Source organism: Pituophis catenifer, unplaced genomic scaffold (assembly GCF_029215685.1).
Source record: "Pituophis catenifer annectens isolate HBS135680 unplaced genomic scaffold, rPitCat1.0.hap2 SCAF_13, whole genome shotgun sequence".
NCBI classification, from domain to species: Eukaryota; Metazoa; Chordata; class Lepidosauria; order Squamata; family Colubridae; genus Pituophis; species Pituophis catenifer.
In genome coordinates, this window is record NW_027256893.1 from 6152135 (window position 1) to 6164990 (window position 12856).

The window sequence follows — 12856 nt, forward strand, 5'->3', positions numbered from 1 at the left end:
GATAGTCAAAAACAGTCAATCACTCATGACTCCTAAGCTCCCATTTCTGGAATCACTTCTGTTAGGAAATGATTATTACCTACCTTGTTGGGTTGGCAATATATAAACCCTCAATATAGCTTTAAGACTGCTGTATTGCATCATACTGTGTCCTGATTGGTTAGCTCTGTAGCCAATCTCCTTAAGAGGGAGCTAGAAACATGGTTTGTTTCTCTTTGCTGTTCTTGCTCTCTGATATCTCTGTATGCTACTGTTTGCAAATCCAGAAGAACTGTTTATTGTGAATGACTACGACGACTGGTAAGAAGACTTTGTTATTGGAGTATCCCTGGACTGTCGTTTTGGCTATCTATTGCTTTATATATGTGTATGACCTGGACTGTTTATTGGACTATGCTTTATTTCCTGAAAGTAAACACAACTCAGTGTATCTGCATGTTGACTGTGTTTCTTCGTAACTACTCTCAATCGCTTTCATGAACAAACTCTTGCTACTCAAGGGTTACTCTGCAAATTCCGTAACAACTTCCTACAACTCTTGGGCAAGCTGCCTTGGGCAAATAATAGGTTTTGTCTACCTTGTAGTTTCCCATTCCATCTATCACTTTGAAGAAATTTCTGCTCCTCACAAGAAGTTAAGAACTGCACAGCTGGTTGCAAGCAGTTTTCTAAGCTCATTTCCAGAAGCCAGCTGTTTTACACTGTATTGTTTTTTTTTTAATGCAATGGCTTTTGACCTCCTCAACTGAGAAAAGCTAAGCTGAAAAGAATCAGCAAGGGATATAAATGCGCGCAGGGACTTTGGACTTAAATTTCTTCTTTGCTACCCTGAAGGATTTGCAAACATCTGAACAGCACCTTCAAAGTTACTGCTTACGCTGCTCAGGAAATTTCAAAATTTAGAACGAAATTTCCTGAGCAGCGCAAAAGCAGTAGCTTTTGGAAGGCGCTGTTCAGATGTTTGCAAATACAACTGGCTCCATGCAAGCCTTAAGCACTCTTCTATCTATCTATCTATCTATCTATCTATCTATCTATCTATTTATATTTTATTTTATTTTATTTTATTTTATTTTATTTTAATTTAATTTATAGTCTCCCAAATCTTGTAAAATGGAACACGATCACAACAGAGTTAACCTTTTCCTTTCTCAAAAGCAAAGCAGAACAACTGCTGTCCCAAAGACAAGTGTTTCTCAACTTAAGTCAACTTTAAGATGCGTAGACTTCAACTCCCAGAATTCCTCAGCCAATGTACCGGCTGGGGAATTCTGGGAGTTGATGTCCAAACATCTTAAAGTTAGCCCGGTGGACAAAAACACACCAATATGAGAATACCAAGGAGCGCAAATATTGGAAGCATTTGTTAGAATAGCTATAGAAACGTCTAGTCAAACTATATAAACAAGATGTTGTTATTATTTATATAGGGCAGTGATGGCTAACCTTTTTGCCATCGAGTGCCAAAAGGGGGGGGGACACGGGGGCGGGGGTCATGCACGCATATGCCCACACACCCATAATTCTATGTGCCCCACCCCCACCGTGCATGCGCGCACTACCCCACCTGCACTCCCTCTGCTTTTGGTACGCAATGGCACTGTGGGCCAGGTAAGCCCCTTTTTCACCCTCCCCAGGCTCCAGAGGCTTTCTAGGACGGCGAAAACGGCCTTTCCCACCCCCAGAGGCCCTCTGGAGGCCGGAAACGGCCTGTTTCCCGACTTCCGGTGGGCCCAGAAGGCCCGAAAATCAGCTGGCTGGCATGCGCATGCACGCTGGAGCTGAGCTAGGGCAACATTCGTGTGCCCACAGATATGGCTCCGCATGTCACAGGTTCGTCATCATGGATATAGGGTGTCCTTTGCACGGGAAAATCCGTCTGCCTAGCGCTTGGTTTGTACAAAATTCTCTCTCAGCAAAAATCCCCATGACACAGACTTAGATCAAGGCAGGGCTGGGTATAGCATCAGGGCTGTGATGGAATGGGGGAATAACCTTGGGGGGGGATATAGGCACCCACTATCTGGAACGAGCTCCCCCCGGAGATACGGAGGATCCCGGATCTGCGCACTTTCCGCCGTGCTCTTAAGACCCTCTTATTCCAGCAAGCCGGCCTGGCCTAATTTTTCTCCCCTTCCTTTTAAATTTTAAATTGAAATTTTAATTTGTTTTAAATTTATTGGGATTTTAATTGTTGTGGGCTAAATTATTTAATTTGGTTTTAAATTGTTTTTAACTTTTGTATTTCTGTATTTTATCTTGTGCCTGTTCACCGCCCTGAGTCCTTCGGGAGTAGGGCGGTATACAAATTTAATAAAACTAAACTAAACTAGAACATAGAATCACAGGGCTGGAAGGGACCTCGGAGGTCTTCTTGTCCAACTCACTGCTTAAAGCAGGACATCTTATACCATCCCGGTCAAGGGGTTGACCAGTGTATTTGTCAGAACTGTCATCCTTCGCTTCAGCCCTGCTTCGCTACGTGTCAGCACGCCATAAACTACAGAGGGAAGGAACTGGGGAAACCGAAAGTAAACTTAATGCCTTCCTGAGACATCGACTCAACATCCCAAGGTCCCGGACCTGGGAAATGGAATATAAGGGCTCAAGATTTAGCCTGACTTTGCAGGGACAGTTACCAAAACAATTTCTTTGAATGCGCCTGGACATACGGGAGATAGCAGAGGGGTGGAATTAGAAAGGGAAAGTTAACGGGGAAGCATTCGCACACAAAACCTCAGTTCTGGCTTTGATCTACTGTAACCACTTGGCTTTTCATAAAAATATTCTTTTCACTTACACATGGAGTCGAGAGTCTTACTTTCCTAGAAGGCCAGGTTGGGGCAGGGCTGATATTAAAACCAGAGCTGACGCTATTTTTGAAACCTTCCAGTGATGGAGCAGCCACAACATGTTCTCGCTGTCTGGAAATTTCTCCTTAAGTTCTGTGTTGGATCTGTCTTAGAATTAAGCTTAATTCTTGTCCTGCCCTCTCAATGATTTCAGGGTCTTAGTTATATCATTTGTCCCAACATGAAAAAGGAGGAAGGGATAACAATCATATATTGTATGTTTTTAACTTTGGCTGTTCACCGCCCGAGTCCTTCGGGAGAGGGGGCGGTATAAAAATCTAATAAATAAATAAATAAATAAATAAATAAATAAATAAATAAATAAATAAATAAATAAATAAAATCAGAGGTAGAACAAAGAGCCGTAATCTAAGCAATAGTCAAATAAGAGGCATTAGGGCAGGGGTCTGCAACCTTAAACATTCAAAGAGCCATTTGGACCTGTTTCCCACGGGGAAAAAAAAAACACCGGGAACCACCCTTTTCTCTCTTTCTCCCTCTCTCTCGGTATCTCTTTCTGTCTCTCCCCTCCCTCTCTGTATCTCTCTCTCTTCCCCTCTCTCTCTGTATCTGTGTCTCTTTCTCTCCTTCTCCCCCTCTCCCCCCTCTTTCTGTATCTCTTTCTATCTCTCCCCTCCCTCTCTGTATCTCTCTCTCCTCCCCTCTCTCTCTGTATCTATGTCTTTCTCTCCTTCTCCCCCTCTCCCCTCTCTCTCTGTATCTCTTTCTGTCTCTCCCCTCCCTCTCTGTATCTCTCTCCTCCCCTCTCTCTGTATCTATGTCTCTTTCTCTCCTTCTCCCCCTCTCCCCTCTCTCTGTGTCTCTTCCCCTCTTTCCCCCTCTCTCTGTATCTCTCTCTCCTTCCCTCTCTCTCTGTATCTATGTCTCTTTCTCCCGTTCTCCCCCTCTCCCCTCTCTCTCTGTATCTGTATTCCAAGGCCAGGCGAGGAGTGACTGGGAGGGGAGGGGCGGGGCCAGCCAGTGATGGGACAGGGACCGCAGCAGAGGGCCGCATGCGGCTCCGGAGCCGCAGGTTGCTAACACCCGCACTAGGGCCACACTTTTATCTGGCCATAGATTGGCAACAGTCAGATTGAAAGGCAGCTGAGTAACGGGGAACACATTTGCAGAATTCTCCCGTGAAAGAAACTGGCTATGTGTGATAAACGTCCTTATCAGTTTTTCACATTAACAGCTATGGACACAGAGTGGATAAAAATCAATGATTTTTTTAAAAAAATCAAAAAAATCAGATTTTTAAAATTTAAATCGGATTTTTTTTATTTAAATCGGATTTTTTTTTAATAAAAAACTTTTGGGGTAAAAATCTATGGTAAGATAAAAACTATCTATGGTAAGATAGTTTTCTATTTAAGATATATAAATAATTTAGTTTATTCAGCATGAAATGGAACTTAGTTATGTCGCATGAGGCTGTATATTCTGCAACACTGGGACTATCGGTGAGTCAACAGTGGGTCAAAGGAGTAGCAGAGATGACAGTTGCTCTTTAAAAATTATGATTTAAATCGAGTTGATTTAAATCAAACCTTTTTACTAGTGATTTAAATCATGATTTAAATTGTGATTTAAATCAACTCGATTTAAATCAAATCCACCCTGTATGGACAGACATTGTTGATTAAACAGCTATCTGTGTGAAGTGGAATAAAGGAAAATAATATTGATGAAGAGAGAATAAACAGGGCAAAATATATATATTAAAAGTTACAAAAGGCATGTTAATAACGGTATGCATCTGAGGACAAAATCAGCCAGATACTGAGCCCTGACAAAAATTATGACTATTTATGGCTAAGAATATAAGCTCTTTTCCATTTCTTTCTTTCCAAGGAAGCAAAATCCATGTCACAAGGGAATCAGTGATTCCTAGGTTTTTTCTTTTTTTAAAATCCTCCCCTCCTTTCCTTACCAAAAAATATAACAACGTGCAAAACAAAAGCACATTTCAGTCTGGATGAATGGAAGTATTGTGATATTAGACTGCAAAGTGTGAATCTGAAAACAGGGCTTGCAGCAACTAGAATGAGATTTTAATCATGTATTAACAGTTGTTTCTTTAAAGCGTCAATATGTCTTAAATTCTGCTTTTAGTTCTTCTGCTTTTACAGGAGAATTCATTGGTTTTGATTAGATTCGATCCCTGATGCAAAACTAAATACAAGATAGGAGCACAGTATCTGTGAAAATCCATTACAATCTCTTGAACAAGGGATTCTCTGAAGCTGTTAAATGTCTTTTTTTTTTCCCCCAATCCAAAAAATTTAACCATCTTTTTGGTTAACAATCTGTTCCAGAGATCTAACTGGGAAATTCACGGATTGGATGCAACCGAATTACTAAGTTGTTTTGAGATGTGCAAGACTCTCTTATTTCCAAATGAAATCAAGGATACCAATCAAAGAAACTGATTCAATTCCGCTTCCTGAATCCAATACATTTTCTGATTTTAAAAAGCTAAATATGTCACCGGTCCCTTGGAATGGCATGGCATGGTGTAAATACTCTTGATTAAAACTAACGATATCTGCACTTATGCACACTTGACACTATGTGAAAGGTTTAAAACATTCTTGAAGATCCATCTCATCTTGGGCACCCTTTTTTTGAACTATTACCATCTGGAAGACGGTACAGGATAATAAAAACAAGGACAAATAGGCTGAAAAACAGCTTCTATCCCAGGGCAGTAACCATACTGAATTCTACGGTATAGTGCAATATCGGGTTTTCAATTTCAATTATATAGAACCGTGATGGCGAACTTATGGCACGCGTGCCACAGGTGGCACACGGAGCCATATCTTTGGGCACACAAGTGTTGCCCTAGCTCAGCTCCAGCATCCATGCGTGCGCCAGCCAGCTGATTTTCCAGCCTTCCGGTCCCACCGGGAGTCGGGAAACGAGCTGTTTCCGGCCTCCGGATGGCCTGGGGGGGGGTAGGGAAGGCAGTTTTCACCCTCCCCAGGCTCCAAGGAAGCCTCTGGAGCCTGAGGAGGGTGAAAAATGGGCCCACCGGGAAATTGCGTGCCAAAAGCGAGGGTCGCACAGGGGGAGCATATGTGGGGAGCGGAGTGCATTGAATTGTGCATGTGGGTATGGGCACACGCATGCATGACCCCCCCTTTTGGCACGCAACAACATAAAGGTTAGCCATCCCTGATATAGAATGTAAAAGATGTATGTTTGTGTTTTTATTTTTATAGTTATAATGTACAGTGAAGACGGCATTTAATTTCGTTGTACCATGTGCGATGACAATAAACTAAACTAAACTAAAGCCACTGTGTTGTTCAAAACCACATTCCTCAGGATGTGGCAACAGCCAAGAATGTTTAGACATTATATGGACCAACACACACACACAATAGCATCACGCAACATTGACACGCCTTCCTCTTGTGCTTGCGGAGTGTGCAATAAACACCAAAAGCAAAAGCCAGAAAGCTGAAGCCAAACTTACTTGTTCACTGTAGAGAACCTGGATATTTTTTATGATACGGCAGTATTTCTGAACAATTGCTACAGCCTGAGCCAACGGCATTCCTGGAGGAAGGGAAGGGGGGAGAGGAAAAAAAAAAGGAAAACAAGAGTTAAAAAATTACTCTTATTTTAATTAGGCCGATGCAAAGGTGTTGGCTCAGTAGAGCACTCGTGGAGCAATATTTGACCCACACAAACATGTCAAGGCGGTGAGTAAACTCGGCTCCACGTCAAATCAGGAAAAAGTAAACCTGTGTTTTCAAAACAGCAGCGAGCCATAAAATTAGGAACATTTCTCTTAAGCCGGACAAAAACAGCGAACTGAAATTGTCTAAAAAAAAAAAAAAGAAAGAAAAAAGAAAGAAAGATTACATCTTCAGCCATCTCTAGGAACTGCAATGTAAACATTCCTTCCATTGATGAGGTAGTAAAGTTAAGAACACTGTGCATATTTTGTTTTTCCCTTCGGTGGAAGCCTTAATTTTTGGTCTGCTAAGAGGATTTGTGAGTCCGGAGGCTGGAAATTTTTTTGAGCCAGTGGCTGTACTTGGAAATTGTGTACAGGCGCAATTGACTTACAACCGTTGTTTCAATGACAATTTGAAGTTTTACAACGGCACTGAAAAAAGTGACTTTTGACCATTTTTCACACTTACGACCGTTGCAACATCCCCATGGTCACATGATCAAAATTCCGTCCCTTGGCAACTGACTCACATTAATGACGGCTGCAGTGCCCTGGGGTCTGATTCACTTAAGAACCACATTGCTAACTTAACAACTGCAGTGGTTCACTTAATAGCTGAAGTGAGAAAGGTCATAAAATGGGGCAAAACTCACTTAACGACTGCCTTGCTTAGCAATGAAAACTGTGGGCTCAATTGTGGTCATAAGTCGAGGCCTACCTGTTTTAGAGCCCCTCGGAAAATGGCCACTCCCAGGGAAGCCATTTTGTGAAAGCTCCCACAACATACTCTCGAAACCTGTGAGTCAGGGAAGTTTTCCGTGCCTGCTTTAAAGCGTTTGAAGTCTGTTTTTTTGCCTAAATGTGCATTTATTAAACAATTTTAAACAAAAATTAAACAAATTTATTAATTAAATTTATTTAAATTTATTTGACAGAATAAGATCGTAATGGCAAACCTATGGCAAGTGTGTCAGAGGTGGCACACAACACCCTCTCTGTGGGCACGCGAGCCATCGCCACAGCTTAGCTCTGCCGCGCATGGGCGCGCACCTTCCACCACCCAGCTGGTCTTTGGGTCTCTGCCGCGCATGCGAGGGGGGACAGGGTGCACACAGATGGGCGTGCGCATGCATGGTGGGGAGGCACATGAGGGGATCGCGCATACATGCACGGGGTGGGGCACATGCAGGGGTGTTGCGCGTGCATGCACAGTGGGTGGGGCACATGTGGGGATCATGTGCATATGTGTGGGCTGTGCACTGGGGCTCATGCACATGTGGGGTGTCACTCGCACATGTGCAGGGCAGGGCACATACGTGGAGGGCAGGATGCATGCGGGAGCCCATGCGCACATGCACGAGTGGTGGGGCGCATTGCATTTTGGAGGCACTCAGTCAGGAAAAGGTTAGCCTTCCCTGGAATAGGATATCTTCATCATACCACAAGACCTTCTAGGAACATTTCAACACATATTTAAATCTGGCAAATTATGCTGTGGTTTTGTATCTGCTATATTCCATGAAACTTTAATTGCTCAACAGGATTATCTTTATAATTCCAACTCTCTAACTACTAGATTATCTATACCAGGGATGGCTAAACTTTTTGCCGTTGCGCGCCAAAAGCAGGGGTCATGCGTGTGTGTGCCCATACCCATAATACAATGCTCTCCGCTCCCCGCGTATGCGTGTGCCCCCCTTCGCAACCCTCGCTTTTGGCACGCAATGGACCAGTGGGCCCATTTTTCACCCTCCCCAGGCTCCAGAGGCTTCCTTGAAGCTGGGGAGGGTGAAAACTGCCTTCCCAACCCCCCCCCCCCGCCCCGAGGTCCTCCGGAGGCCGGAAACGGCTCGTTTCCCGGTTCCCAGTGGGACCGGAAGACCCGAAAATCAGCTGGCCGGCACATGCATGCACGCTGGAGCTGAGCTAGGGCAACGCTTGCGTGCCCACAGATATGGCTCCGCGTGCCACAGGCCCTAGGTTTGTCATCACGGATCTATATGGTGCTAGACAAATTTGTTATTACCAGCAACACAAGCCATGTTGGAGAAATTCTGGGAGTTGAAGTCCACACATCTTAAAGTTGTCCCAAAGGTGCTTTTTCACAAGGCAACTGGCCTTTTTTTTTTCCTTCTTTTCCTTGAAGACGTTTCACTTCTCATCCAAGAAGCTTCTCCAGTTCTGGATGAGAAGCGAAACGTTTTCAAGGGCAACAAAGAAAAGTCCAGTTGCCTATTGAAAAAGAAGTTTTGGGACAGCCGTGACCTGGTGGACTGAGAATCTCCACAGACATTTTGCCAAGGTTGGACAGCCTTGTTTTAAATAAATAATGAATAAGGAAGTTAAAAAAAATCTGCTGTTTCTTTTGAACTGCGATCTGGATTTAGGACTCTGCAAAAGTTCTGCTTTTTCAATCTGTTGTGGCTGGCAGCTGACAAGCCTAAGATTCAGGCACACCATCCTTCTGATCAGAGTTTGTGTGTTCACAACTTGAGGAAATCCTTGTTATGCTTGGATGCCCCCCCACATTCTCCACCCCGGCTCCACCTGAAAGTTAAACTCAGATTCACAGCTCTGTTCAGTTTCGAACAAATTTATGCCCAAATCATTCCATCCAGCTGAAAGCTGTTTTAATTCTTTATTAAAACTGTCCCTAAGTAGCATCTTTAAATACACCAGTGAGAGTCTGTTTCTTCTTTCTTAATATATTAGTAATTGTTTAACCAACTGGTTCAACCCACATGGAAGCCACGGCTCACCGATCCCATGATTGGACACAACTAAGCCAGAAATCCTGGTTATAAACTCCGATGGCTGGGCTCTCTTCATAGAACACCTGAAGCCAAAATCAATGCCTTACAAAACCACAAGGCTTGAGGTTCATGCACAATGCCAAGCTGCGAATCGTGGCTTGTGAACTGAAGCGCTTGGATTCCTACTGCATGTAAACCACTGGTGGAATTCAATTTTTTTTACTACCGGTTCTGTGGGCGTGGCTTGGTGGGCGTGGCAGGGGAAGGATGCTGCAAAATCTCCATTCCCACCACACTCCGGGAGAAGGATGCTGCAAAATCTCCATTCCCACCCTACTCCAGGGGAAGGTTACTGCAAAATCCCCATTCCCTCCCCACTCGTGGGGAAAAGATATTGCAAAATCTCCATTCCCACCCCACTCTGGGGGAAGGATGCTGCAAAATCTCCATTCCCACCCCACTCTGGGGCCTGTCAGAGGTAGTATTTGCCGGTTCTCTGAACTACCCAAAATTTTCACTGCTGGTTCTCCAGAACCTGTCAGAACCTGCTGGATTTCACCCCTGATGTAAACCTGTAAAGATACATGGTGCCTGTTCCTGAGTGTAACAGGTAAAGCCAGACGTGCTGTGGAATAAAATGTGCTCCTTCCAGCCCCTTCAAGGGGAAAAAATAAACAGAAAATAAGAATATCAACAGGATACGAACTGAAAAGAAATAGTAGATACCCAGAAGGATTAATTTAACTGCATTGGTACAAGCAGCCTTTGGGCACATTATGTGCTAAGAGGCTCAAAAAGCCATATATCATTGTAATGTTGCATGCCCATGTCTATTCACAGTTTACAGCTGAAAAGAGTGCCATATATCTAATGATTCGGCCTTCCCCAGGGCTGGCCAAATGCAATGATGGTTGTGTCTAGGACAGAGTTTTTCAACCTTAGCTACTTTAAGGTATGTGGACTTCAACTCCCAGAAATTTCCCAGCCAGCCGACTCCCAATTTTGGGAGCAGAAGCCCACATATCTAAAAATTGCTAAGGTTGAGAAACATCTCACTGCGGTCTTTTTAAGTTTAATGAAAAGAAGGACCAGGCCTGATGTGATAGCAGTGTTCCAGTATCTCAGGGGTTGCCACAAAGAAGAGGGGGTCAACCTATTCTCCAAAGCACCTGAGGGCAGGACAAGAAACAACGGTTGGAAACTGATCAAGGAGAGAAGCAACCTAGAACTGAGGAGAAATGTTCTGATAGTTAGAAGAATTAACCAGTGGAACAGCTTGCCACCAGAAGTTGTGGGTGCTTCATCGCCGGAGATTTTTAAGAAGAGATTGGACAACTATTTTTCTGAAATGGTATAGGGCAGTGGTCCCCAACCTTTTTATCGCCGCGGACCAATCAGCCTTTGATAATTTTACCGTAGCCCGCTGAGCGCGCGCAGGGGTGGGGGCTTTGGGCCACACGTGCGTACCTGCACGGGGCTCTCTTCCCTGGAGCCTTTGCGCACGGCCCAGGAGCTTTTGCGCACGGCCCAGGAGCTTTTGCGCACGGCCCAGGAGCCTTTGCGCTGCAGCGTTCATGTCCCCCGGCCGCTGCGCGGCCCGGTGCCAGGTACTCCACGGCCCGGCACCGGTCCGCGGACCGGGGGTTGGGGACCACTGGTATAGGGTAATGATGGCTAGCCTTTTTGCCGTCACGTGCCAAAAGTGGGGGAGTGTGGGGATGGGTCGCGGGCACGTGTCAACACCCATAATTTAATGCCCCCCCACGCCCTCCCCCCCCCCCCCGTGCACATGCGCACATGGCCCCCCTGCTCTCTCCCCGGTTTTGGCACGCGACAGCAAAAAGGTTACCGGTGGGCCCATTTTTCACGCTCCCCAGGCTCCAGAGGATTTCTTGGAGCCCAGGGAGGGTGAAAACGGCCTTCCCCACCCCCCTCCCAGAGGCTTTCCGGAGGCCAGAAACGGCCCATTTCCCAACTTCCGGTGGCCTCGGAAGGCCCAAAAATCAGATGGCCGTCATACGCATGCACGTTGGAGCTGAGCTAGGGCAATGCTCGCGTGCCCACAGATATGACTCCGTGTGCCACCTGTGGCATAGGTTCGCCATCAAGAGTATAGGGTTTCCTGCTTGAGCAGGGAGTTGGACTATAAGGGAGTTCCAACTCTTATCATTCTTTTAATCTGTTAGTATTGCTGGTTGGGGAATTCTGGGAATTGAAGTCCACACATCTTAAAGTTGCCAAAGTTGACAAACATCAGTCTATCATTAAGTATCCCAAAGATGCGGTGGCTCAGTGGCTAGGATGCTGAGCTTCTAGATTGAAAGATTGGCAGTTCAGCGGTTTAAATCCCCAGTGGCGCGTAACGGGGTGAGTTCCCGTTCCTTGTCCCAACTTCTGCCAACCTAGCAGTTCGAAAGCACATAAAAAATACAAGTAGAAAAATAGGGACCATCTTTGGGGGGGAAGGTAAGGGCATATCCCAGGATCCTAAATCAGCACAAACTCTGCATAAGTAACACATCAATAGATAGGGGAGCAAGGCCATATTCTGATTTTACAGAAGCAGCGGAAAATTTTAGCATCCCCCAGAAGGCTGAATGTTTTATAGCTTTGTCTTCCAAGATTGCCCTACGGAACTGTTTATCACCCGAAGAAAAACAAATGCAAGCCGCAGAACTGATTATAGGCTGTGAATTTATTGCCAGGTTTATTGGGTAACTGATGAAATATAAATGAAGCAGAGCAAAAAAAAATAATAATAAATGGTGCAGGAATCAACAATTTCTTTAGAAATGCCACACTGAATAAAAGCACAGGGAAAAATCTGTTTCTTTGGTAACTTTATTGTTTAATTAGCTATGAGTCCATATTTTAAAAAAAAAACAGAATATAAAAACACAGAACATTACTAAGACCCTACAAAATGGAATAAAAGGAACAGATTAAATAAAAAGTATAAAGAATGCAAATCATACTTTGGTATCAGCCTTACCATTTTTATTTATATTTATGTTACCTTTCTACCTATAAAGTGGCTTATGAGTTATAAATCAAGGAGTAAAATTATTAAAACGTTAAAAACTACACAGATTACTGTTTACTCCAATCACACCCACATACACAAATCTCGACTGTTAAGTATTGAAATAAAAGCTGCGTTAGGTGCAATTTTTGAATTTTGATCGCACATGGAATACGTTGTTTTAATATAAGGCTCCCAATAGGTCATTCATCTAATGTGCGGTACAAGAAGCTGATCTCTCTCTTTCTTAATCAATTGACTTGTTCGATGGGGAAAATCGATCTGTGCAAACCATTTTGAGTAAATTGCACAGCTCAGATCAGGATCTGATCAAGCACAAAGCAGAACTATGCAGAGATTTCACGGAAATAATTTGCTCTTGCAAACCCATCATTTTCAAATCGTTTTTCCAAGAAGGAAAAACAGGGATAGAATAAGAGCCTTGGTGGCGCAGCAGACTAATGTGCTGTTAAGTAACACCAGCTGCCTGCAATTACTGCAAGTTCAAATCTCACCAGGCTCAAGGTTGACTCAGCCT

General features: G+C 44.2%; 1 protein-coding gene across 2 annotated transcripts in view; it reads right to left on the minus strand.

Annotated features, from left to right (window-relative positions):
* Window positions 1-12856, minus strand: part of PHAF1 (phagophore assembly factor 1) — a 69931-nt gene that overhangs the window by 39854 nt on the left and 17221 nt on the right. For both annotated transcript variants that reach the window (XM_070952866.1, XM_070952865.1), the window contains exon 3: window positions 6337-6419. In XM_070952866.1, coding sequence (XP_070808967.1) covers window positions 6337-6419 — 83 coding nt within the window. The remainder of the gene's footprint in view (window positions 1-6336; window positions 6420-12856) is intronic.